Source organism: Manis pentadactyla, chromosome 3 (genome assembly GCF_030020395.1).
Source record: "Manis pentadactyla isolate mManPen7 chromosome 3, mManPen7.hap1, whole genome shotgun sequence".
Classification (NCBI taxonomy): Eukaryota; Metazoa; Chordata; class Mammalia; order Pholidota; family Manidae; genus Manis; species Manis pentadactyla.
In genome coordinates, this window is record NC_080021.1 from 63169916 (window position 1) to 63196942 (window position 27027).

Consider the following 27027-nt stretch of genomic DNA (forward strand, 5'->3'; position numbering starts at 1 on the left):
TTTCTACCTGTCATAAAACTTTTGAAAATACCAAGGAAGACATTGTTTTAATAACATGCACACTAGCACGTACCCATTCATAGCGTATTTGGCCTAGTGCGCTCTACATAACTGGAACTTTTTCTGAACCAGATGCCTTCCACTACAAGATTGTGCAGTTAAAATGGCCATATCTGGAAAACTAGCTCCTGGATGAAAAATCACAGAACCTATTTTTATGGGTTTCATTTTAAGTTAATTTTTACACTCATGAAATATGCATGTATATTTGAGGAATTGAGAAGCACTAATTAGAACTTGAACAGCAGGGAGATACTGGAACCCACCTGCTTCATAAAGAAATAGAGACCCCCTTTTTTTCAACATTTATTGACTAAACTAAACCTGTTTTAAATTTCAGATGAACTAAAGTTTGACTATAAATTGGTTTTTAGCAGTTCCACAGAGGAAGCCTTCCACATACTGTGATTAAACATAATGGGATGGGAATATGGCCAGTACTGTTATTCCCCGTTCCCTATTTGACAATGAAGCAAAGACCTAAACTTTCTAATCACTGCTATCGCCTTAAACTGCTTAGATTTTTTGAGTAATTCTTACTTGGAAATTCTAAATACTAGTCTCTTCTGGACATGTCAGTTTAAGGAAACTGATTTTCCCTCAGTGTTAAAATTAACTGAGACGTTATGGTTGTATTTTATAAATGTTAATACTTCCTGATATTAAATAGCACCTTTGGAAACTGTCCTTACAAAATTAACTTGTTCGTTATCTTGAAAGATTTATAGCATTCCTCATTTATATAAACAAACTATTTTTAAAAAATAAGATGGTTTGTTTTAGTATGTATAAGTCAGGTTGTGTAACTTTTATACTAGAACTTAGATTTTATCCCTATAGGCAGAGGAAAAGTCAAACTTGAAATTTCCTAATAATACAATTCCCTTCCTTAAGGTGGTAGTATTTAGAAATGACTAACATTCAGTAGGAAGCTTTTTAACCTGAAATATTCTTACATGACTATCTTATCCTTTGGGGTTTAATCCTTTTGAGAAAGCTATGGCCCACCCACTTCCTTAAAAGTCCATAGATGTTAGAATAATACTTTCACATCTAGCCAGAATATGACATTCACAGTACCAGACCCATTTTGTATTTCACTGTCACCCTACTATGTATTGGAGTGAACAGAAAAGGAAGGCAGTCTTGAAATTAGACAAAATTTTTGATTATTGGATCCATTACAGTTTTAACTTTTAAGTGCAGTGGAATAATCAGCCCTTGTTAACAAATGATATAAAATCACTAGTGTTGCTCAGTATTTTAAAAATAAATATGTGCCACACAATGGAAATCTGTGTGCAGCAATATAAAGTGAAAAGTGACTGCAGGTAGAACTATATAATCTAATTTATATATATAAGCTATATATATAAATTTTTCTTAGGGTAAATACTATACTCTTTTAGCCACCCTGTTTACTATAAAGTCATCAATCACCTACAGACCACAGGACACATAAGCCTTGAAGTCTGGAAATTTTGTCTTCTCTGTTGAAGTAATTCCTGCCCTTAGAGTGCTTCTAGTCCATGATGAAATTCACAACACAGTGGCACAGCTTAGGGAAATTCCTGACAAGAATGGTGGGAAGAAAGCAGAAACTTGGCAAGTGATATAAGACAAGTCTTGATCTTTTCACTTTGCAGTATAAAATGTAAAAACAAATTGTTCATTTCTTCATAATGGTTCTGAGTATTTATTGTTAGTCAAGTCACTCTTAGCTCAGAAAGTTTTACCCAAACTAATAATCATCATAAATTTTCCCTACCCTAAAAGAAATGTTGAACATGGTAGGAAAAAAAGTAGGTAATTTGTTTGATGAACCATGTGCCAAGGATTCAGATCACTAATAATTTTAAGTTTTTGAGCTTTTTTGGGCGTTATAATGACAGACCGGAGTTTTTAGAGGGTTTATTTTTTTTTTAGGTATATTAGAATAAGATTCAGAAATAGGACTCATTTCATTTTCTGTGACACTGCGTTACGAGGGACGTTGGGTGTGTGTATTTCAGAGTAGAAAAATTGCTTCCTAGTGTTCACTCTCTGTGTATTAGAAAGTAATGGTTTTCATCTGAAAACACTCGTATAAATTTTTTAATGAAAGACAAAAATTAGACTATTGGGAAGTCCTTTACAATTACATTAAAGCCATAGCCACAAAATTACAGGGCAGAGATCCGTGAGTGGATGAAAAGTTTCGCTTAGAGTTGACTTGGACACAAACGGGGTTGTCCCGTGGGCCTGCGTGCTCTGCGCCGGGCTCTCCCAGGGGGCGCCCCGTGCTCGCGGGCGATCTCGCCCCTTCTGCCCTCGACTCACGCTGTGCTTTCTCGCGCCCCCTGAAGGTACGTACCAGGGCCAGTGGGCCGGCGGCATGCGGCATGGCTATGGCGTGCGCCAGAGCGTGCCCTACGGCATGGCCACGGTGATCCGCTCGCCGCTGCGCACCTCGATGGCCTCCCTGCGCAGCGAGCAGAGCAACGGCAGCGTACTCCACGACGCCGCGGCCGCCGCCGACAGCCCCGCGGGCACCCGCGGAGGCTTCGTGCTCAACTTCCACGCCGACGGGGAGCTCGCCGGCAAGAAGAAGGGTGGCCTCTTCCGGAGGGGCTCCCTTCTCGGAAGCATGAAACTTCGCAAGTCCGAGTCCAAGTCTTCCATCTCGAGCAAGCGCAGCTCCGTCCGCAGTGACGCTGCCATGAGCAGAATTAGCTCCAGCGATGCCAACTCCACGATCAGTTTTGGCGACGTCGATTGTGATTTTTGCCCTGTGGAAGACCACGTTGATGCCACCACCACGGAAACCTACATGGGCGAGTGGAAGAACGACAAGCGCAATGGTTTCGGCATTAGCGAGCGCTCCAACGGCATGAAGTATGAAGGCGAATGGGCAAATAACAAGAGGCATGGATATGGCTGCACCGTGTTTCCCGACGGCTCCAAAGAAGAGGGAAAATACAAAAATAATATTCTGGTCCGTGGAATAAGGAAGCAGCTTATACCAATAAGAAATACAAAAACTAGGGAGAAGGTGGACAGAGCGATTGAAGGTGCGCAAAGGGCAGCTGCCATGGCCAGAACCAAAGTGGAAATAGCGAATTCAAGGTATGTGAATGCAGCTTGGGTGGTTCTGCCGGGTCGTTCAAAACAGCCAAATATTGCTAGAAACTATGTCAGTCTGTTGGTGGCATCAGATCGATTCTACAACTACCAAAATCAAAGTTGGAAAATAAAAGTCCCAAAGAATAAGAATCAGAAATATACCTGTATTGTTACGAAACTTTCCATCATCAAAAAACACTGAAGGCGCATTGAGGCACCCTACCTGTTTAAATTACTTCCCTAATACTTAGTATGATGGATTTCACTCAGACTTTGTGTACATTTCTAGAATCCAGAAAGTTACATTAGAAAAAAAAGTACCCCTGAAACATTTCTCAGAGAACACTGTACTTTATGTACCAGAAAATATCTATCCACACGGAAATATACCTAGTAAAGATGAGAACCTTTATTCTAATATTTAAGTTGGAGGTGTTTGTAACTCCCACTATAAAATTATCTACATTTCTAAAATTCAAATTCTGTTGATTGATGCCCTGTAGATGAAATTGATTTTGAGAAAGCCACCAAGATATACACAGAGCAGAAATGGAAAGTTGCACGACAGAATTTAGCATGCATTCTTTAAAACAACAGAGCTCATCTACATGGCAAAGGCAGAGGGACAAGGCTCACTAGAATCGCCACATTCTATGCAGGAAAAGATTAGATCACTGGTGTATTAAAAGGAAAGTGGGGGGGGGAATATGACATAGACAGATGGGACTCTTGGGTGTGCCAAGTTTGGGAGAAAGTAGAGCAGTGGAGAAGGGCTGGAGTGAGTAGGAGAAAGAGGGTGAATAATAGATTGAGAAGTGGGGTGTATGTGGGCACAGGACTATGCTTGAAGTTTTTACCATTAATAGCTGGGTTCAGGGACCCAAGGAGAGGAATGGAAAAATCATTGGGAATAGAATTTGATTAGACATAGATGTCATGTTAGACAAAAAAGAAGAAGGGATCTTTATAAGTGGAAATTTTTATTTTTAGGCTTAAATGGATACTGACTGGTGGAAGTTTTGTGCGATTTGAGGCAAACATTTAGCATAGAATATTAAAAATCCTTTTCCTGCTTTAGTAATATTCTCCCATGGAAGTAAATCTCATTTGAAACCACAAAATATTAGCATGCCTTGAGATTTTTATTCTTAGCATTGAATTAATGAGCTCCCCTTTTCTTTGATTGAACCATGTGAAGTTTCTGATTCTTGGTCCTTTTGAGGTATAAAAAAATGGCAGTTTCACAAGGTGCAATTTAATACTTCCAGACTTGTGACGTTTCTTTTAAAAAAAACAACAACCCTATTTTGTGGCTACTGTTTACCTCCAAGTATCTGAAACAATTGGAAAATGGAAGAGGTCTTTTTCTTTTGGCATCATTTTTAGATATATTAAAAGTCTTCAAGGTTTCTATCTTTACCCCAAGCTAATTCTCTATTTTAAAGTTAATAGTGCTTGATAATCAGCACAAACTTTCCTGAAAGCTCACTGATTTCTCTGCTGAGTGATTTTTATTTTAGATCTAAGTTTTCTCTGATCACCAAGCATCCATCTACTTGCTTTTTAGTTTGCTTGTAGACAGGAAACATCTGATCTTGCTGCCTTTTTCTGGCCCTCAGCTAACCCTTAGAGCTAGTGATGAACTTTTTGTTAACCCCTGGCCTTTAATTCTAAATGCACTCCTCTATTCTTGTGTTTATTTTCACCATACAATCTAGTGATCTATTAGAGGCAAGTCACTCTTGGTGGGTGGAAAATAAACCTGTGCAGGGCACTCTTGGAAATGACTTTCTTATGCTTGCTTTAATTATTGACTATTACGATTAGCTTGTTTAAATTGGAAAAGTCTACATAACGAAAGGGAAGCACTTGTGATGCCAAGATAATCTCTGGTTATACTAGCATAATAAAACATCAAATCCTAGCCACATCCTCTGTTGAATATCTTTTAGCACTTTGAGAATACTGTATTATACAGTTTATAGTCAAAGATACTTAGCTTAAGATCTTATACTTTTAGCCAGTTACCTACTTCATAAAGATTTCACTTAGCTATTTAAAAAATGCTGAATTCATTGTGCTAAGTGAAATAAGCCTGTCTTAGGACAGATACGCATGATTCCACTTACATGAGGTATCTAAAATGATCAAACGCATAGAAACAGAAAGTAAAATAGTGGTTGCCAGGTGCTGGAGGGAGGGGGGGAAATGGGAAGCTGCTCTTCAACAGGTATAAAGTTTCAGTTAAGCAAGACGAATAAGTTCTAGAGATCTGCTGTAATTAATAATAGTGTGCCTGTAATTAGCAATGTATGCAGTTAGAAACTTGTTAAGAGGGTAGATCTTATGTTGTGTTCTTATCACAGTTAAAAAGAATACTGTTTGGAGGTGAGGCTTAGAACCTCACCCCCCTGTTTTGAGAGAAATCTTCTGCATCGTGGATATTTTGTTGCCCGTGTCTAGCTTGGATTAATACTTAGCCTATAGGCACACACCTGATCATCTACATTTGCTTTCTTACAGCACTAAACTATGTTTTCTACCTTTATCTTGCATCTACCTACCACTTCAGCATTTTTTAAAAATAATAATAATAATAATAAGGGAGAATGTGGGATTCACACATAAATCAAGTATAAAAATCAAACGAATATTCATATCTGACCTGATTGTTTATAGTTCATAATGTGTGATCAAAACCAAGAGTTTCTGTGATGACTGCCCTTGCACTGTTCACCATGTAAGAACTTGTTCGTTGTGCTTCAGAAGATCAGAGACTGATGAGAATTAGGCTTGGGGTTGATTAATGATTGTGCATTGAGTCCCCTGTACAGAATTTTATTGTTGTTAACTGTTAACAACCATTTGATCAATAAATATGAGAGATGCCCTCTCAAAAAAAAAAAAAAGAATACTGTTTGAAAGACACAATAGACAAATAAATGCTCAAATAACCTTTTATATTCTACTTACTTTCACTATTTTGGTCCCTTCTCCAGATTCCTTACTTTACTGAGTACTTAAGATAAAGAGTTTTGCCACTTGTTTTTGTAGAAAGTAGCTGAAGGGCTGACATTCCTCTTATAATAGTCCTGAGTTTAGAGTTCTACATTGTTGTAAAAACTTTTTTGAAAAATAAAAAGAAAAGAGGTTCTATTAAGACTTTAAACATTGCTGCCTGGGAAGGACTTCTAGCTATTGTCATAAACCATGGCTTTTTATGTGCCTGAGTTTCTGCTCCATCTTACCTGGCCCCTCAACAGTTATTATTAATGTCTTTGTTTTTAAAAATATCAAAAGTTTGGGAACATAAAGTGACACATTCCCCTGCCCCAGTAATGGCAGAATAAGAAGTAGAAAGTAAGGCTCCTGGCAGCTGCCACTGTCGAAACACTAGTTCCCATTAGTAGAGATGATCACTTAACAGTTACTGACCATTTCAGTTTGTCACCCAGATAGTGTCAATCATCATTACTGTTGTTTCTTTTGATATAGAGAATTTTTGTTTGTTTCTTAAGTCCCAGGGAAATGGGATATAATGTTCTTGTACCACTACCCTATGTTATCTTGAAGCAAAGCCTCAAGGTAGCCCTGAGAATAAATAATTGTATCTTCCAATAATGTCTCCTCAGGGATATCAGGAGACATGAAACCATGTTTGGCCCAGAGATTCAAAGAAACATGGTCAGTCTGTGGACCTTTCCTGTGCTTCTTTGAAGAGAAAGTAATGTTTCTCCCCAGTAAACACACAGGAGCTTATTTCTGAAAGCTTATTATGGGCCCCTGTTCAATTCTTACAGATTAGGGAATGTGGGAATGGCACAACAGTTAGTGGGTAGTAAAAATAACAGCAGATACTGGTATTTACTAGCAGGGTAGCACTTAAAGAGTTAAAACTGTAAGGGATAGTAATCATTTGATGACTTTTCTTTAGGTTTATATTCTGATCTAAAAAGTACTACGTTTATAAGATTTAACAAAATGTATTATCCCCCTCTTGTCTTGGTCCTGGGGGGAAAAAAAGTCACCACCTGGAATTGAGAAAGTGTCTCAACCTTGTTTTTTAAAAAGTGTGCAAGAGGTAGGGGAGCAACTCTAGTATCTAAGCCCCTAACGTTCAGAAGCAGAGACCCAAGCTCTGTCCAAGGTCACCCCTTTATCCATGTTGCTTCAGTGGCTTCTCATTTGGTCATTTTTAATTCCATTGACTTTTCAATAATTCTTTGAGGTATTCAGATTACTGTTCCTTGAGAAAAATGTTTCAAGGAAGAATTTTAAGGTGAGGCATTTGGTTGAGATAGCAAATCAGTGGTCCTTAGAAAATCACACTTCCATGGAAATTAATAGGTAAGTTAGAAAAGGTGTAGGCAAAAGAGAAGCTTTGTAGAATCTGTACCTTAGAGGAAATAATTATCATGCTTGAAGGTAGAAGATGTACATGAAAGGGTAGGAGAGAGCTGGACGAAAGCAAGTTGAGAATTAAAGCCATTTCACCGTATCACAGATTAGAAGAAAATAAATGGGAGGATCAAGTGGCATGGCATAGTTACCATCTTCTCTGACTCTGTGGCCAGCCTCACTGAAGCTGGTAGAGTGCTTGGCTGGGCAGGCTCCCACTGCCCCTGGGACGTGTCAGTGATGGCACAGGTAGCCAGTCATGTGGCACTGTGCTACTCTCAGCCTCTCCCCAGCCATTAGTGCCACGTCAGGTAGTAACACCAGCACCTAGACAGGTAATGTCAGGAGCAGCCCTGTGTCGTTCCCCTGGCCAGCCCTCGCCCCACTGTGCTTGTCACTGGGAGAGCTGTGCAAGGGGCAGGAAGCAGCCAGATATAATATGGGGGGCCTGAAGCTCAAAGGATCTGGTGAGCAGTTAAGCTTCCAGCATCCAATTTTAAAACTAGAGACTGGACCCCAAAGTTTGCCAACTTTGGACCTAAATATAAAAATGAGAAACTTTTTAAAAAATTCTCAAGAAATTTAAAAAATATATAATTTCTTACCACTCTCCTGCTTTCTTCCATACCCAGAATGATTCAGCCACAACAGCTTTGCTTCAGGTCTGAGAAAAGTCTCTTTCATCCCTTCCCCCTGCCAGGCCCCCTTGCCTGACCAAGTCCCTCAGGCTGCTCTGTTGTCAGGTTTAGGCATGAAGTCTCTTCTTCAGGGAAGGTTTCCCTGACCCCTCAGGCTCCTGCCCACCGCTATCCAGCTTATTCTAAATGCCCACATTGGTCTAAGTTGTTCAATTTCAGTATAATTGTTTCACACGTCTTTCTCCAATGGGACTGGAAAGCCAGGCCCTAAAGGCAACTCGGCACACTTGGGTATACCCGGCAGCTACTTGAGATGAAGGCACTGCCTTAAGGGCTGCAGTAGGTATTTGATGAATGAGTGAATTAAATTCTCCCTACTTAGGGTATGAACACTGCCAGTACTTCTAATTCCATTTTGCTGGACACTTATAAACCATGGTTTTTAAGGAAGGAGACATTGCTCTCATAATTCATCATGCTCTAGTCTGTCAGTAGTCAAGCAAGTGCAGAAAATACAAAGGTATGTGTTATGGGTGGCCTCTGCCTTAATTACATCCACATCATTAAAGTGTCCTAACTAAGACATGGCCAGGGAACATGAGCTTCAGGTTAAGCCAGGCTGTTATCTCCATTCTTCATAGGGTATGTGAGTGCTTTCCTTAGACAGGGAAGCTCCAGGAAGTCAGCTTATGCTGAGTATAATAATTAGCTCATCCTACATATTTGATATCACCAATATATGTGATACGTCAGAACATAAGAGCTTATTATCTTTTAAAAATCTAAGTTTGCTGAAGGTTTGTTCACCTGTCTTTAGTTCCTTTTGAAAGTTTTCTTGTCCTGCCACTTTTGGAAGTCATTTTTCTTAAGCTCAAATAATATTATTCAATAGAACAGTCCTTCACAAGATTACTTGACTTGATTCACACTTATTAGTGATTAAAATCCAAAGTCAGCCATGAGTCAGTGCACATTCTGATCCAAATTCAGCTTAGTACCCAATTTTAGGAAAAAGCTCAGTCTCAGCCTAGTTATCATGAAGGGCCAAGAATCTGAAATTCTTTAGTTCTGTTGTACAAAACGATTCTATTTCTCTTTGCAAATCAAGATTCTAATTTATATTCTGTCCTTATTTTCTGTAATGTTAGTGGTTATACCGTATATTTAAAAACAATTTGATTACCTTTTACATGAATTATTGTCTCTTCTCCTGGGGCTCTGGCTAATTTTCAGTTATGAGTGTAAGTGACTTTTGTGGGAAGGTGAATCCCTTGTAATTCGTTGTAGGTCATCTTAATGAAGAGGCTGTTAAATAGGAGAAAATAAAACAATTTGGCAGGGAAATCACCTAAAATGAAGAACTTCACAGGGAGCATTATTTTCTTTAGCTATGCCTCCTGTGTTCCGTATCTGCCTTCACTGCTGGTGGCCCTTTCCACCGGTTATCACCCGCCCTTCTACGAACAGATTCCGGAGGTGTGGTTAGAACGCTCAGGCTCTGAGGTGCAGAAAAGTTTCCGTGAACAGGCATTGACATTTGCCTCTTTCTTCACAGAAAGGTCATGTTTAGGGTTGAATGGGGGAATGGGGTATCCCAGGGCTTTGTAAACTGTAAATCATTATATACAGGCTGTGTTTCAGAAAATGTGTTGATCCTACAAGTGTCATTCCCAAAAGTCAGAGTAGATGGATGACCAGACCTAGGGCAGAGTTGAAGGTGGGGGGAGGAAAGAAATAGGAAGGAAAGGAAGGCTTGAAAAACAGAAATAGAGATAAGCAAAGGGAAACGAGTTAAATCCACAAAGCTTGACCACCTATATGCAGACTCACCCAACTCCCAGCCTCAAGTCTGTGTGAAGTCAGTGTACTGTCAACAGGCAATTGTATTTTTTAAGATTGAAAAGCAAATGATCAAGGAAATTGTGTATGTATTTATATCATGCTCTGCTGGTGTACTATTCTGAAGACAACATAGGATAATAAAAATTTTATCTTCATATTGTTTAGGTATGTTAGTGGAGGTGACTAACCTTCATGGTGCATGTAAATATTTTAAATACAGGTTTCTCCTCCTTACCAAAGAATGCCCATCTCCCACAAGTGAAAGTGAGGAGCCTGCTCTGATTGCCTCACATTCTTCTCCAGGCTTTTTAAAGAAAGACACGTTTCTCTGTATAAAGGCACCCAGGACTTCTTCACGGGCTGAGCAGTCACCGAGAATTTCTGTGTGGGTGTACGGAGTGAGCAGCTGAAACCAGAAAGATAACCTAGGTACCAGCTCTGTCCTGCCCCCAAGCAGCAGGTACAGCTTGGATGTAATGGCAGAACTGGGGAACACAGAGAAACTCCTTTGACCTGCTTCTCTCTTTTGACTTCTGATATTCTACCCTCTCACCATTTAACAGGTTATTACACGTAACATGGGACGTGCTGTGCTATGAGAACCTTGTAAAATGCTCTTGGGTATCTTGTTTCTAAAGATCTTTCTTTAAAAACTCTTCATCCAGCCCTTTCAAGCCCAGGCCCATTCAAAAACTGAGGCCTTGAAGTGCACATATGTTTTAATGATTAGCATGTAGGTTCAAGCAATACAAACTAAATGAAAATTTGTCTTAGGCCGTAATAATGGGAGGGTTACAGAGTTATCCAGACTTTTGGACTATTACTAACATACTTTCATAAACTCCAAATCATGTAGGCCTGGCTCTCCACTGTGATTAAATGGGGAGGACCAGGAGAAGATGCTGCAAACGGTATGGCTGGGATGTGAAGTAACATTCAATTCTGCAGAGATCGCCTTGATGAAAACTGGCTTTGAAGACTAGAGGGAAAAAAAAAAAAAAACAATCTAGGGGGATGATAAGCTAGGTTTTTGGGACACATGTTGGCCTTATTTTAACTGTAGAACTCTGCGTTTGCTTAAGCAGTACAAGCTGCATCAAATTTGATCTCATTTATCTCCGAAGTCTGACATTTTCCTGATTCTGTAAATATGAAGATTAAGGCAGCAATGACTTTTTTAGTGTAGTTTCATTTGTAATGAAAACCACCCCACTATAACATGCTCTGGAAAGCCAAAGGTGTGATTGCATTCATGTTCCATCCCTTCTGCTCCATATGAATTTCAGCTTTGACCTGGAGAAACTCTGTTTGGGGGCAGGCAGCAGAGTTCTGTGCGCATGCTAATGTAGCTGGTAGACTCCAGGCGGCAGCTGCAGGCAGCCGAGCCACCCTGCTCACAACTTTCCATTATGGATTAAGCTGACTCTGCCAATCTCATTTTACTCAAGACACCAAACTGGATGCTTGCAAGACTAGTGCCTTGCAAATCTTTGAGATGCTTTTCTTATTATAGATGAAATATGAACATTGTGTTTAGGAACAGGATCCAACAAATGCCAAAGGTATTTATGTAAGTCATTCAGCTTTAGTACAACGGCCTCTTGAGAAAAAAACCAAATAAGCTTTTAATAAATTTGCCCTTCTATTTTAGGTGGTGTTTCACATTTATTTTGAATTGAGCATATTATACAAATAAGCTTCTTTATCAGAAATTTAATTAATATGTAAGGAATCAAGATTGCCTCCAAAAGAGTGCAACTTTCTGAAGTCAAATCTTCTTAGGATTTCCCTGTGTGCTGAGAGACTTATTCACGCCAAGTAAAATACATTAATTTACTTTCTAGTATTTTTAAAACAATCAATTATGCCAGAGATTAATAAATAATCTTGTTATATTCTTGTTGTTAAAATTTTTTGAATAAGGTTAAAAATTTTCCTGTATTTTATGGTATCAAGTCAATCAAATTTTGATTTCAGTTGGCTTGGTCTAGAAGTTTCTGTGTATAATTTTTTACATTGGTGAGGGAGGGCTCTTTTAGTTAGTATTTCAATATTTCCTACATTTACCTCCATCCACTATAGGAAAGGTTTAAGATTCATATGGGAAGCTTATTAGTCAAGACACATTGCAGTGATACCCCACAGAAGCTGGAGTTTCAGGTTCAAGAGCAAGAATGGGGGAGCATCACATGATAAGGCTTTACGTGCCCCAGCAGCCCTGGTTGCTTGTTCCTCCCCTTTCTGCTCATCCTAGTGCTTTGAGAATCATTTGAGCTATAGACTGACAGATCATCTTGCAAAGATGCAAATGCCCTAAAAGAGTGGTACCTTTAGCCCTCATCTGTCATCAGTTAAAACATTAGTTAATGCTTTGGCCTGGATTCAAAGAAAAGACATTCAGTTACCAGCCCATTTTACAAGGTTTGTTTATCTCTGAGAAATATTAATTCTCATCACTCTTTATAACATTAATCAATGGCATACTATATAAATGTAAAATTATCATTAGGACCCAGCCCTTTCCATCAAAGAGTCTGGTTGGGACAGATTAAAAAGCAGTTCCCTCTAAGATGATTGACTTCTTGTTATGAGTTTAGGTAACATATGAGGAGCTTAATCATAGCCTGGGGCTGGAGGCATAATTTTGCAGGTGGTATCCAGCCCCAAACACAAAGGATACCTAGGTATTTTCCAGGGGTAGGTGGAGAAGGGTGCAGAGGACAATGGCCCACATGTATCTGGGGCACTGTAAAATGTTTGGTGTGGTTGGGAAAGAGAGTGCTAGGTGGAGGGTGTTGAAAGATGAGGTGAAGTCAGCAGTGGCTCACTAACACAAAAGGGGGAGTTAGGATATTATCCCAAATACAGGAGAACTGTTGACAGTTTTAAGCAGAAGAATCACATGATCAAATTTAGATATTTCTGGAGGCAAGTGGTATAGGGATTGAGAAGAGTAGGGGCAATAAAATTGGAGACAGATTAAGCTGGAATCTGCTCACTATCATCTAGCTAAGAGCCCATGGGCTGTGCTGAGCAGTGGCAGCGGGGATGTAAAGAAGCAAATGTACAAGTGGGAGCCTCCCAAGCAGACTCAGCAGCACCTAATGGTTGAATAAGAGCAGCAAATGTAGAGAAGGAAGCATCGGAGTGACTCCTGAATTTCCGGATTGGCCAGTGGGAAGGATGCTGGTACTGTTCATCCAGACAGGGACCAGAAAGGAGGGCACAGGTTTAGAGAGGAGGATGAGTTTGGATTTTTGACTTTGTGAATTTTGAGATGTTGGCACCCCCACCTCTCCCCCCAAAAAAGGGAACATGGGGCTGGAACTGGGACAGATTTATAATATACATGAAGAGCTCAGACCCAAGCCCTAAGGGACAAAGACATTTATGAGACACAGCATTAAAGAGGAATTCCATGCACGTGATACTAGCTCTTTTTAAGAAGTACAAAGAAAGACGTTCTCACATTAAGTGACTGGGAATCTGTTGCCTTATGACAGTGCAATTCAGGTATCAGAATACCTGTTCTTGAATTTTTGAAACTATGCTTTCTAAGATTAGTGCACAAGGAACCTACCTAGTAAGCAAGATCTGTTGGCCTGCTTCCTACTTGGCAATGTGCTGGAACAAAATATCACTCTCACAAATTATTATGCTAAGGAAACATCATTTGGCAAACATTTAGTGCCAGTTCTGTCCAAACATGTGCCCTAGGAATACAGAGATGAGTAAGAAACAAAACCTTTCACTAAGAGCAAATACTCTAATGGGTTTGTAGCCTTCCTGTGCAGCAGGACCAGAGCTGTGAGCAAGGTGGGACTGCGGCTCATGGGACCCCCCTGGGAAGCATCTTGTCTAGCCTGGGCAAACTCATCACAGGCCCTTTCCTGTGCTCTTTACATATGCAACAATCTCTGCCTGTAATGCCCTCACTCCCAGGCTCCTTTCTTCAACCCCTGTTAGTCTTTTGCGATCACACCCCAGGTCTATAACAAACGTGGACTAAGAAAATCTAACAAAATGTCTCTTCAAACATGTGATTTTACTCCTGATGATAGGAATGCTGTCAACAGAATATACATAAAATAGATTAAAATTTTATTACATTAAAGGGAAGATGACTAGTGCTTTTTAAAAATATATATATTAAATTTTTAAGTAACTTTAAATTTAATCACAGTTTAAGTTATTTCTGCATAGAGTCTACAAGATAGATTTTTGATGGGAGCAGGATCTCATTAGCATGATTTGGATACAGAAGCATCAAAGTTAGCTGTTCTGCAATAAGCTGATTTTTTTGGCAATGTTTCCAGGTAGAAAAGTAGTGTTTCCTCCATGTATATTGTGCTTTAGTGCAAGTGCCCAGCTCCACCTTTTGGTCGAGATAGCAATTTGGGTGACACTTGTTGGTCACATACAGAGCCAACATGTCTTGAGTGGTCCCCTGGTGCATGGATCTGTACTGTGAACTTGACATCTGTCATCTCACCTAATTGCCATGGCAAACCCTGTGAGGTGGTAGGGAACTGAGGCATAGAGAGGTCAGAGTACAGGTAGGTGACCTGTGTAGGGTGGACACCAAAGAGCATAACATCAGAGCCCAAGCCTTCACCCCCATCAGATTTTGAGAACTGGGATCAGACTTTTTTCCTTTAGCCCGTGTACTCTCCTGAGGCTCACAAAGGAAGAGCCATCTGGGAGCAGTATCATTTTCATAGACTTCATTTTGCCACTGTTTCATTTAATAGATACTATTCAGCAGCCACAAATCTTGTGAGTGAAACAAACATAAACAGATAATGTCAACGTAATACGGTAAATTCGAAGAAAAACTTTAAATGCAAAAGAGGGAAGAACACCAAGTGCACGGTGGTCTTCTGGGGGTGGGGCTGAGCCCTACCTGGGGCGAATGAGACTAGATGAGGCAGGAAGCAAATGGTGGTGAGGATGCTGCCAGCCGGCAGAAGGGACCTAGTGAGCAAGGCCAAGGGGAGCAAGAGCTCTCACAGGCAGCTGGATGCAGGGGAGCAGTGCCTCTGCAAGTGGCATCCATGACCCTGCTGCAGATCAGAAGGATGGCTTAAAATGTGCTGCTCCCCCACCCAGAGCTGATTTACCATTTGTCATCGGGTGAGGCCCAGAAGCCTGCATTTCCTGAGCTTCCCAGGTTATTCTCAGGCACACTAAAGGTTGACCAGTGTAGGCTGAGATACGATAAGAAACAAGGCTGTGAAGGTTTGGGAGCTGCATTTCCTGTTAGTTGGCCTTGGGGAGACTGAAGAAATTTGAGCAGGGAGCTTGAGATAGATTTAACTGGGGCCAAGAGGAAGCCTGATCTGTGGTGATCATAAAGACCCAGTGAGGAGCAGTGGTGGTTAGAAGCAAGAGATAAAGGGAGCAGGAATTGGTGGGCAGACTGTGGGTGAGGAAGAGGCAAATCTAAGTGGGGGGCGTGTGATATTCTAATGCCCCTAAATGAAGTTAGTGAAAAGTTTCACTCACTCCTGGAGTATGGGTGATTTCTTTCAAACATATTAAACAAAATATTTTTTCTGGTTCTCCCTTCCTTATCAATAGAATGGGGGTGAACAGGTGGGACACTGGACCAGATTGTCACAGAAAGCCTGTGTCTGAACCTCCGCAGCTGCACCAATTGCCCTCCTTTGCCTGACTTTACATCACTATATCAGCCATGTGGCTACTAGAAATTATTCAGTTGGTAACCACAGGGGAACATACCTGACATTTTGCTTTTCCAGCTCCAGATTTGGCCTCAGTCAGAACAGGGTGGACTGAAAAGTCAAATGTCCTCCTATGTAAACTGTTAAGAACAAGATTATAGTTAGGAGCATCTAACCAAAATGAAAACCATTTTTGAAGTACCCATAAGCATTCTAGGAGCACAGCTCACATACCGATCATTCTTGATCACCTCAGAGGTATTGTTAAATGCTTTACGCATGCAGTGCTGTGCTAGACCGGAAGTGGGAGGAAGGAAGGTGGGGTTGACCCCCAACACCAGCTTCCAGTTGGTCGGAGGTAACTTACAGTCGAAGGAAGTAGTTAAATAATAACACAGAGCAATTCATTGGGTCAGCTATTTGTTTATTAGTGCTTGCCTCCTTTCATACAGGTTTCAGATCAGTTTACATAAATATCTAACTGGTCAGTCTTACAGGAATTACAAAAGAATAGATTGATTAGTTCATAGGCCTCTCCAAAGACTTTTTACTTGGCCACATGTCCTAGTGATATTTAGGGTTTTTTGTCTTTAATGTTACTCTGCAAACTTGACAGTAAAAGCATTTTTCAAAATTGTTATTCTTACCAAATCAGAAAAACTTTCAACCCATGGTTGGAATGATTAAAATGTGATGATAGAGTGAGTAGTCATTCACTAATGTTTAAATGAAAGCAATGGAAAGAAGAGCATATTAGGAATTTTCACTTTTTTCCTTCATAAATCAGTAAGGGGTTGATTTTGTGGTTTTAAAGTTCAGTTACTAAACTTTATTGTGAAAAGTTTTCTTTAGATTACAGCTTCTGTATTTGTAACAGTCACAGAGCCTCTGCTATATGCAGTGCCCAAGAATAGGATCTTAAAGGTGGAAACAGAAGGTGTAAACCAACAGAGGAAAAAAAAGTCTCAAACCAGCATCCCCCCATAACAGTGTGTGTGTAAATGTGTGTTCACGTGAATGTGTTTATATGTGAATGTTGGTCCTAAAGAAATGCTGAGTAATGAGAAAAGGGAGAAAAATTAAAGACACGGCCTGAATAAAGGGGTTCCTGGTGTAATTGGCAGCATGTCTGGTGCCAAGTAGAACTGGTCTGGAATGATTTCATGAACAGTTTGGGCCTTCAGCAACATTTTGAAAGGAAGGTAAGGCAACACTTGACACAGAGGCCCCCAGAGATTGGCCAGGGAGAGGAAGAAGAGTGTGTCTGCTGATAGAGCTGGAAATGAAAAACGCTTAAAGGCAGTGAAGATCACCAGTGCTCATTATCTATGGCAGTAATGTCCCTGTGGTTTGCTGGAACAAGTCTTTGGTTCAGCTTCATGGCCTTATTAACCATCCAGGGTTCACTATTGATAGTCTCTCAAGGCTCCCCTGCCAATAGGTCCTGACAATAGGGATCATTGTATGCAAGCGCTTCCCCCTCACTCTCATCCTACCACTGCAAAAAATGGTCCAAAACGTTAGTGAATTTGTGGAGATCAGTGGTGGTGCTACTCTGAAATTACAGAAAATTAATGCTGTTGCTTTGCAGAAAAGAATAAGGATAATAGGAAAGCAGGGGACTAGAGACCCTGGATATAACCCTTCTATCAGATTTAAACTCTGGGGCTTCATCCCCTTTTGGGAAGGCTTCTAAAAATGTGCACAAAAATGTACTCAAAACTGTCTGGATTTTGCACTGCCCTGCTCATGTGTATAATCTAAGACTCACAATGTTTTGCTTTGCGCTAGTGTAGAGCATATCTGAGTCACAGAAAGAGGAGAGGACAATTAGATAAGGGGTGCTGACTATTCAAGGATCTTAAAAGCACTAATCAAGCATTATGCAACACACAAGTGGAAATAGTTTCAGAGTTCCGAGGAAGGTAGTGACATGCGAACAACATCTTGAGGAGAATGATTTTAGCTGCCATGCACAAGTTGGACTACAGGCAGCAGAGGCAGGATAGCAGCATCAAGGACATGAAAAAATCAGTCAGGCTTAAAGAGCAGGATCCTTGAAATTTGTGAAGAACTCAGCTTGTATATTAATGCTATTGGTTTGTGGAAAAGAATAAGAATAATAGGAAAGCAGGAGACTAGAGACCCTGGATATAACCCTTCTATCAGATTTGACTCTGGGGCTTTATCCCCTTTGGGGAAGTCGTACTTCTAAATGTGTGCACAAAAATGTACAACTGGTGACTTACAGGGGAGTTAAAACTCTCAGAGTCTGAGCATAGTTGGCTGACGGCATAGGTGCACCATGAATAGTGATTTGACACTTTAGGGAGAAGGAGAATGAATCTTTAAATTCATGGACATTCAAGGAGGAACAAAACAGATGAGATTCCTATAAGAATGGTATTTTGAAGGTTGTGTATTTAGGAACTTCCAGAAAATATGAAACACTCAAAATTAAAGATGAACATTGTCATTTGTAATAAAAAGTTGTTAGGAAAATGAGAAGAGGTCTGAAGTAGAGAAATTTATAAGGAATCGTCAGAGATAGTGACCCATGTGTGGAAAGAAGCAGAGAATTATTTTATATTAAGAAAGGATAAGTTAAAACAAAATACTAAACAAGGTTTGATTGTGGTTATAACTGATATCTATTTGCATAATTCTGTTGTCTAAAGTCACATTAGCAACTCCCTTTTATGTTTTTTTTTATTTCCTCTATTAATAGAATAGCCTTCCCAATATCTGGATGGTCAGCCATATATTAAAACGTTCATTAACTTCATACTGCCTGTTGTCTTTGACTGAGTCCTATGAAAGAGTGACATCTATGACTTTCTTTGCCTTAGAAAGCCATCTTTCATTTTTTTCAGTTATTGTTGATACACAGTGGATCAAGAATAAGCATGTGGCTTGCGTGAAGATAACTTGTCTTACTAGTTAAAACAGAATATGAAAATATTGCAGTGCCTAATTTCAGGCCCCAAACTTTATCATCTGGGATGTACCTCCAGAAGGACATTAGTGGGCATTTTACCTACTTGGATAAGGTAGGACCAAGAACCGTGAGTCAGTCTGGAGTCCTGCAAAGAGCACTTGGATTCAGCTTAGGATCCAAACCGAGGGAGCTCCAGGGCTATTCTATGTTTATGATGTTCCACAGTACAATCTACGTCTTTTTCTTTCCGTGGCCCCTGCCCTAACTCATGGCAGGTTTATTTTGTTTGAGCCCCTCTCTGGTTTGTAATAGAGACTCTGCCCAGCCTCTAAGAGCTGGCACGTCCAGGAGCATAGTCCAGCCTTCCTGCAGATCTTTAGCTGTGGCAAGTTCCTGCTTAAAAAGGCCCCCTGCTCAGCTGGGTCTGATCAGCCACCTAAGAAATCACCACTTCTGCTGAAAAACTAGCAGATGTGGGGGTACTTAATGAAGTACAAGGGTTTCTGCTGACAGTGATTTTTCTATTAATGGTTACATATATATTCTGTTCTAGTCCATCAACAGTTTTTTTCCTATTGCTCAGTAAAACAGGAAAATATTTTACCAAATGACAAGTACTTAAATAAATTAAAAAGTATAAAATGATTATAAACTCTTCGAGTATATATTTCTTTTCCAAAATCATGGATTACATTGAGTCGTGCTAAGTAATTTTTAATCTGTCTGAAGACTCTGAATGAGGCAGGAATGTAAAAGTTTCTAAGTTTTTAAGCCATAGGAAAAAAAATGGAATTGTTGGGCAAATTGATATATTTACAGTCCCTGCACCAAGCAGGTATAAAGACCTTTAAGAACTAAAATAGACTGCGTGTAACTGATTTTTCTCATCCCACTTTCAAGATTTTTTTTCTCTTAATTTTCTATTCTTATTTTCCCCAATCCTTTGCTCTCTGTGATTAGTATAAAATTCTGCTCATTTAAGTGCTAAATAATTTTTGAAAGTCTAAATTAAATACTGAACTGTAAAGCATCTATAATTATTGAAAGTTTTTCCTAATAAATATAAATCTAAAGCTAACTAGAATCCCTCTTAGTTAAGAATTATATGAAGGGTATACCCAGAGTAAGATGTTTGCTTATTCTATACCTGAACAAAAATGATCATCGTGAACAGGAGGTCATTTTTAGACTTCATGGGCCACTTCTGCTAATAAAAATAATTCTGTCTTTTACACGTTACATGAAATTCAGCACAAGTGCCGAGATCTTCTAGTGCAAAATACGTAGTTTTGCTTGATTTTGTCACCTTTGAGTTGGTATCTTAGAGATTGAGAGCCTGGTACAAGGCTAAGATCTAACCAGGTTTCTGACAGTTCATATTTCAGCTTGATATGATATATATATATCTAAAAATATTTCTATGTGGAGATCACTGCATAGAAGTTGTTCAGTTTAATGGAAATGACCATTCCTGCAAGTCCTTTGTGGTTAGTGACCCTGGATTTCCTAGAGCTCAGCTGAAACTCACGCGAAACCTGAGATGAGATGAACACATGGGTGCACTGCAGTTCTGGAGGTCTGATTGCCTTGGGACCCAGAGACTGTATCCTTTACCTGAACAGGCTCAGGTCGGGGCCCAGGAGCAAGATCCCAGCAGACCCATCTGCAGGCAACCTGGAGAACACCCCACTCTTCTTCACATTTTGGGGTAGGGATGCCAGAAAGATATGGGCACTTACCAGACTGAGCTGATGGTGGGAAATTTTATTCAAATATTGTTTAACTGTGCAACTTCTTAAACCTTAGGTTTTCCATCCCCAAAAATGGGATGATTTAACACCCAGGTCACAGGAGGTTGTGACAATGAGATTAGCATATGACTACCCCTCACACAGTAAGTAGCACTTAGTAGGTATTAAATAAACTGAGGCAGCCAACAGTTGTTGAATACTTCCATGCTGACTACTGTGAAGCGACAGCCCTTTCTGAGAACCTCAGAGAGCTCATACTCCAGGGCAGGAGATTGAGGAGAAAAACAGGTCTTCCAGGATGTCAAGTAGCAAACAGTGTGTATCAGAGCCCAGCAGAGCATCTCTAAACACCTGGAGGAACCAAGAGAGATTTCAAGGGTGTCTCTTGTGCAGTCATAAGGAGACAAGGAATGGAACAGGGAACAGAAAGGAGAAAAAAGGCTTCCCAAGCAGAGGGAACTGCATGCAAGGGCAAAAGCAAGGAGGGTTGAGAGCTCTTGTTTGTTACATTCCTGCTGAAATACTGTTGTTCATATTCATGTAATTCCAGGGCACAGAGAGGCAGGCCGTGGTGTGGCCAGTCTGGGTTCAGATTCTGGTGCTGCCAGTGCTGTGACCTGGGCACATGCTCCCCCTGCCTGTTTCACACACACCTTCACCCACACGGTGAGAAGAGAAGGAAAATAATTGTGGAGTTAAATGAGTTAATACATTTGAAGTGGAAAGGGGATGCTAAGTGTTTCATGATGGAGTAAATTTTGTAGTCGTTTCAGCCAGTGGTTTCTGCGTGCCTGCTCTGTGTAAAGCAGGTGGAGTTCAGTGCCTGGGGGAAACCGAAATGAGAAAGGTGTGGCGCCTGTCCTCCAGGGGATTTATGACCAAGTGGCAGTGACGGATATGTCAGCAACTTGCAGCACAGCCAGAAATTGAACGAGAACTCCATGGAGGTTGAGGCAGTGTGCAAGGGGGCCACCAGGGAAGAAGCTGGTCCCAAGGAAGAGCAGGAGTTCTTGGGAGAGGTGAGGTTGGTGTGGAGTTTTTGCCCAGTGCTCGTCCTGGCTTTGGCTGCACCGTGTGTGAATCAGGGCAGGTCCACCAGGCCCGCTGTTGGGCCCATTTCATTCCCTGCAGCCGACTTCACCTTGGCCCATCTGCCTGGATGGTGTTCAGATGCTTCCTGTAGAACTGAAGCTGAAGAGGTGAATAAGGCAGGTTTCTATCATCAGCCTGAAAGAGGCTTAGAAAGAGTAGGGGCTAAGGACAGTCAGGAGCTGGGGACTTAATCATCAAAGAGAAGAAGTCAGGTTTCAGATGAGCCCCAGGCCCCAGGCTTTGGGGCCCATTCATGGAACTCCCCTTCCAGCCACTGCACTGCTTCCTTTTTGTTGCTATTGGTTCAGTGGCTCTGCCATCTCCCCGTGGTCAAAGGAGCACTCTCCGATTTTCAGGCTGCCATGCCTGTTTCTCCTCCAGTACAGACCAGGGTAGGGCCTGCGGTGTGTCTGAGAGGCTGGATCTAGAAGGCACTGAGGTGAATGCAGCCCTCCGCACAGCAAGGAGAGCCCCTCTGGGCTCTACAAGAGTCCTCATGTCTTCCAGGGGCAACCAGTGCCCAGGTGAGAGGTGGGTGACTATGGGCCCCTGTTGGCTTCCAACACCTTGGTCCAAACTAACCTATTTCTGGTAGAAATAGCTCCTGGATGGTGGTTTGTGCGTGGCTCTGCCCCACAATTTGAGCTGTGACCATGAGCTGTCCCTCTTTTCAGCCAGTCCAGTTCTGGGAAGAGGGGCTGGTAAGTCAACTCTAATTCAGTTGTCTATGCCAAAAAACAAGGAAGAAGTGAATGTGAACTGCACTGCAGAGACTTTCAGAAAAGAGAAAACAGGGAAAAAGCTCAAGTAATTGCTTAACTTGACACCTGATTTTTGCCCGGAGACGTTTAGGAAGTTTTCTTGACTCTTTTCTGCAATATGGTGTATGAGTTAAGAGTACAAATGCCAGAGCCAGAACAACTTCAAATCTTGACTTTGTCACTTTTTAGCCAAGTGGCCTCAAGAAACAACTTTACCTCTCCAAGTCTTCATCTCACTGTCTGTGAAATGGGTGTGATGATTAACAGTGCTCCTTCACAGGGTTAAAATGAGTCCTCCATGACTTGGTATGTGTCCAGTGTTTGGAACAGTGCCTGGTACCACTAAGCACTGTGCGGGTCTGAGCTCCTATGCTTATTACAGGGCTCATAGACTTTTGATGAAGTTCTGCCTTGCTGGACATATCCGAGGATGTGACAGTGCCACTGAGGCACTATCCAGGGCTCTTGGGAAGTTGAAGTAACAGACATGTTCAGTTACTGGATTAGGGAAATTCACGAGCACTCAGAAGTTTCTGAGAAAAATAGCTATAGAGATTCTCACCTGAATTCTGGCATAGGATAAATGATATTCTCCTGATACATCACATACAAACGTGAAGACAAATCCTAGCCTTTGGTGTACACAGCCACACCTCTGTTTGAAGTGCCGGAAGGCCTCTCCAGGGTGTGTGCAAACTGTAGATACAAAGACAGATTTTTGTGATGCAAGTTTCCTTTTTGAGACTCGGACCAGCCTGATTCCCCATTGTGTGCTGCCTTCTTGGAGAGTTTAAACAGATTTGAGCTGAACACCTGTGTCTTTGTCCTGAATCTTGCCTTGCTAAACAGGATTTCATTAGACTTCTCTTTTCAACACAGTTGCCCATCTACATGCCTGCATTTCTGCATTCCTACCTCATCCTGCTTCAATCAGCTTGTGCAGAAGGAACAGCCAGACTCCAAAGTATGAGATAAGAACATTAAAGTTCGATCGAAAATTCTCCTTAATACTGCTTTCTATTTGATTAAAAACAAACCAGTGTGAAATGTCCATTGTAATATTATTTAAATGTCTTCATTATATCCTTTTCTAAGCACATCTGCTTAAGCCTAAAGGAGATAAGTGAAACAAGCCTTTCTCCCCAAGTACAACTGGGCAAATTTGCTCTTTGCAAAATGACAGCAGAAGAATAAGGTAAAAAATAGGGAACTAGAAGTCAGTACTCACAGACCCATATGCCATGTGTATGGTGACAATTCGAGGAAGACCTAGACCACTCTCCTTGAGTAGAGTGAACGCTTGCTAACGCCTCCTTGAGTAGACGCTGCTAGTGAGGACAAGATGACCCTGGCTCTCAAGCAGCTCATTCTCTGTCATGGAGCAAAACAAATCACTGTGCTGCAAGGTGAAGAGGAAGTGCCCTGATGGAATCTGTTTTTCCAGAACCTTTTTAGTTCTGGATAAAGTTTAAAAGAGCAAAGGGATTTATCCATTTGGGAGTGTTAGGAAAGGCCTCATGGGGAAGGGGTAGAGTTGGCTCTTGAACTGTGAGAAGGATTTGGACAGACAAGAATGGGAAAAAGCACAAAAGCATGTTCAGGGGCAGTAGCACAGTGGGGGCATCTTATAACATACCCAGTTGCTGTTGGGCTACTAAAGGCTTGTGATTAGTGCACATTTTTAAATTAAATGCCTTTGGAGTTGTCTCCATTTTTAAAATCAGAGCTTTAATTACCATTATAAATCTGTTAGACCATCTTATTCTTGCTAAGCAGATCTGTGTTACCATCTTTCTCTGAAAAGGGCCATATTGTAGCTGGTGGTATATCTGATGGATACACACACTCACTGCCATGACTGCAGCTATGTTAAACCACGTTAGTCATTAATTTCCTTTTAATCCTGTAAAGAAACGAAAATCGGGTCTAACTGAATTCTTGCTCCATTTCTCAAATGAGGTTTCTATAGAAAATGCTTTTCTCCCTTACTGAAGGTTGCTTGGTTTAGTGGATCCTGTGGTTTCTGTCTAGGTGTAGTTCCTTGGATTAGTTTGTTGGTCTCTTTCAGAGGGTGCATAGCAGCCCTCTCCCAGTAGCTCATCCACCTCCTTGGCATATGGGTGAGCCCATGTTTGCCAAGCAACAAATGCTTAAGCAAAATCCTCAGTCCATACACACAAGAAGCACATAGTCGGAAAGTCATTTAGAAGGCCAGATCAGCTTTATGCAGGTAAAATATTTACTAGCTCTTAACAGAACCATGTGAACAAAAAGTATTCAAATAATATGACTGTCATTACAATTATGTAAGTCTATCGTTTCATGACTTTTATTTATTTAGTACTGACTAAGAGTGACCCACACATTTATCTCTTGAGAAATTATCCATGGGCTCAACTTTCTTTTTGTCTCACCTTCCTCATAAAGCATTTCCTTAACTGCTCATGTGTTTCTTAACTGTCTTTGCCTTCTGCCCATCTGTCTTTCCCTCCAACTCTTCCTCCTTTTCCACTTATAGATTTGCCATCCACCATCCTTCTGGATGTCCAGCTCCACTTGGTCCACTTTTATCATAAAGTCATTTGCAGATCCAATGTGTCTGAGAGATGTTAATTGAGGGCCTCCCCTGCTGACATGCATGTTTAAGAGATGGGCTTCCAAAGGCAGCACTTGCCCTTTAGGTGCTCATAATTTGGTGAGGTGAGACAAACAAGTACATAGCCGAGAGCAGGGTAGAAGCCCTGGTGCAGCTGGAATTCTGCCAGAGAGGCTGGGCGACCCACAAAGGATGGGGAGACGAAGCCTGTCCCTGACAGAAACCACTCCTGGGGCTGCTGCCCCAGCTCCCTTCATCTACTCTTTGCTTCCACGGCATTTGGTACAGACCTCTTTTGGTACTTATTAGGTTATATACTAATGTACTCATTTAGTCCAGCCAGTTCTTAATAATAATTATACACCTCACAATGAAGAACAGACAGAACACATCCAAAAATTAACTTCCTGGGACTGTTTTTTTCATCTGTAAAGTGACAGTGGTAACTTAGAATTCTTGCCAAGGTTTCTCTGGCTTAAAAAAAACACGTTTTTGATTATCAGCTAAAACAAGTATGTATTTGTATTGAAAACAATGTAAGACATTTTGTCTTTGATTATACAGACATGGTTTAAAAGTGAATTTCTCTAGTAAGATTCATTTCCAAATATAAAAAGGAGAAAAAAATGTATCTTTTATTTTTGGTGGGTTTTGAATACAAAGGTTTGTGCCCAATGCCAAAACAGTAGGCTTGGATAAAATGTATAGTCCTAGGGAAATTTTACTTCACTGGATCGGACTGTCTTCTTCAAAACTCCCTGCTTTCTGTCTTTAAAAAGAGAAACTAGACAAATTGTTAAATTGAATATGTATACTAATACAATTTAGTGACCTTTTCAAATATCACTTTGAAGTGATTTCAAGGATGCCAGGAAAGATAAGGATTTGGGTTGTTTCTATACTTAGTAGCCATGATTTTTAAAGATGCTGACTGTGAACTTAGGTCCTCAGGACCCATCACAATCAGGAGATGACTTCTTTAAAATTACAGGGAGCAAATGTATTTTTCTAACTCACAGTAATTCTCACTAGACCATGTCTTACATATGCAAGAGCATGAAAATGTAACTGAATTTTCTTCATGATTGGTGCACATGTCAGCACTCGGAAACTGTGAAATCAGAATAGCACCCTGTCAGCCCAGGGCTCTACCTCTGGTTGCCATTACAAGTGGTATTGGAGTCTTCAGAAGCCTGCCTTGGTTATTTTTTTCATTTCATTTTCATTATAAAAGCTTCCTGGAAGATGATTTTTTTTAATAGGTTTGATTCAATTTAGTTAATATTTATCACTTGCTACTTGGGCAGGCCCTGGAAGGCTCATGAGAAAGTCCAAATATACTCTTAGTGTAATTAACCATCCACGTAAGAAAAACTGCTAAATAAAAAATTTTTAAGACAGATTATTATATCCATACTTTCATGAATTTCCAGGTAGCTGAAAGATAGGACACGTAAGGGAGCATATATCTGGCCAAGTACATGAGTTTTATTGAGTTACAAACAAAATTGAATTTATTACAGGAGGATTCAGGAGGCAAAACCTTCATGTAAGAAACTAACTGTAAACAGTATTTTGAAGGAAGAGAAGGCAACATTGGGAAGAACTGGGCATGCGTAAATTGAGAGCCAAGAGAAACCAGAGTTCACAATGACTAAGGTAGGCTAGTCAAGGGGATCCACGGGCAGTAGGTATAAACCACTGCCTGCTGCAGACTTGTTAACAAATGTATCTTAAATAGATCAAGCTCTTGTCATATGCTTGTAATTGACGGTTTTTACGTTTTTTAATTTTCTTTGTTTTTTGAATAAATGGTAAATGTTTGTGGTTCCGAATTTTGAAGTTACAGAATGGTATAGACTGAATGATAAATCTCCCTATAACTCCTGACTCCAGCTAATCAGTTCCTTTCACTGAGGACACCCAGTGTTATTAGTATCTTCATAAAATTTTTCTGGTATTTATACACACAAATATACATTTTATCCCCTTTGACATAGATGGTCACATACCACAAGTCCACAATTGCTTTCCAAAATCTTTTGGGTCCAGATATGTTTTATAATTAGGATTTATTGGATTTTGGAAAAGCAATATGGTGCATATAGCATAAATTACACAATACCTCCAGGGGATCTGAGCAGCATTCAGTAAGCAAACACCTT

At 40.6% G+C, this 27027-nt stretch overlaps 1 protein-coding gene across 5 annotated transcripts in view; it reads left to right on the forward strand.

Annotated features, from left to right (window-relative positions):
- JPH1 (junctophilin 1) overlaps positions 1–27027 on the forward strand; it is an 80266-nt gene that overhangs the window by 3054 nt on the left and 50185 nt on the right. For all 5 annotated transcript variants that reach the window (XM_036887497.2, XM_036887500.2, XM_036887499.2 and 2 more), the window contains exon 2: positions 2406–3165. In XM_036887497.2, the coding sequence (XP_036743392.2) occupies positions 2406–3165 (760 nt within the window). The remainder of the gene's footprint in view (positions 1–2405; positions 3166–27027) is intronic.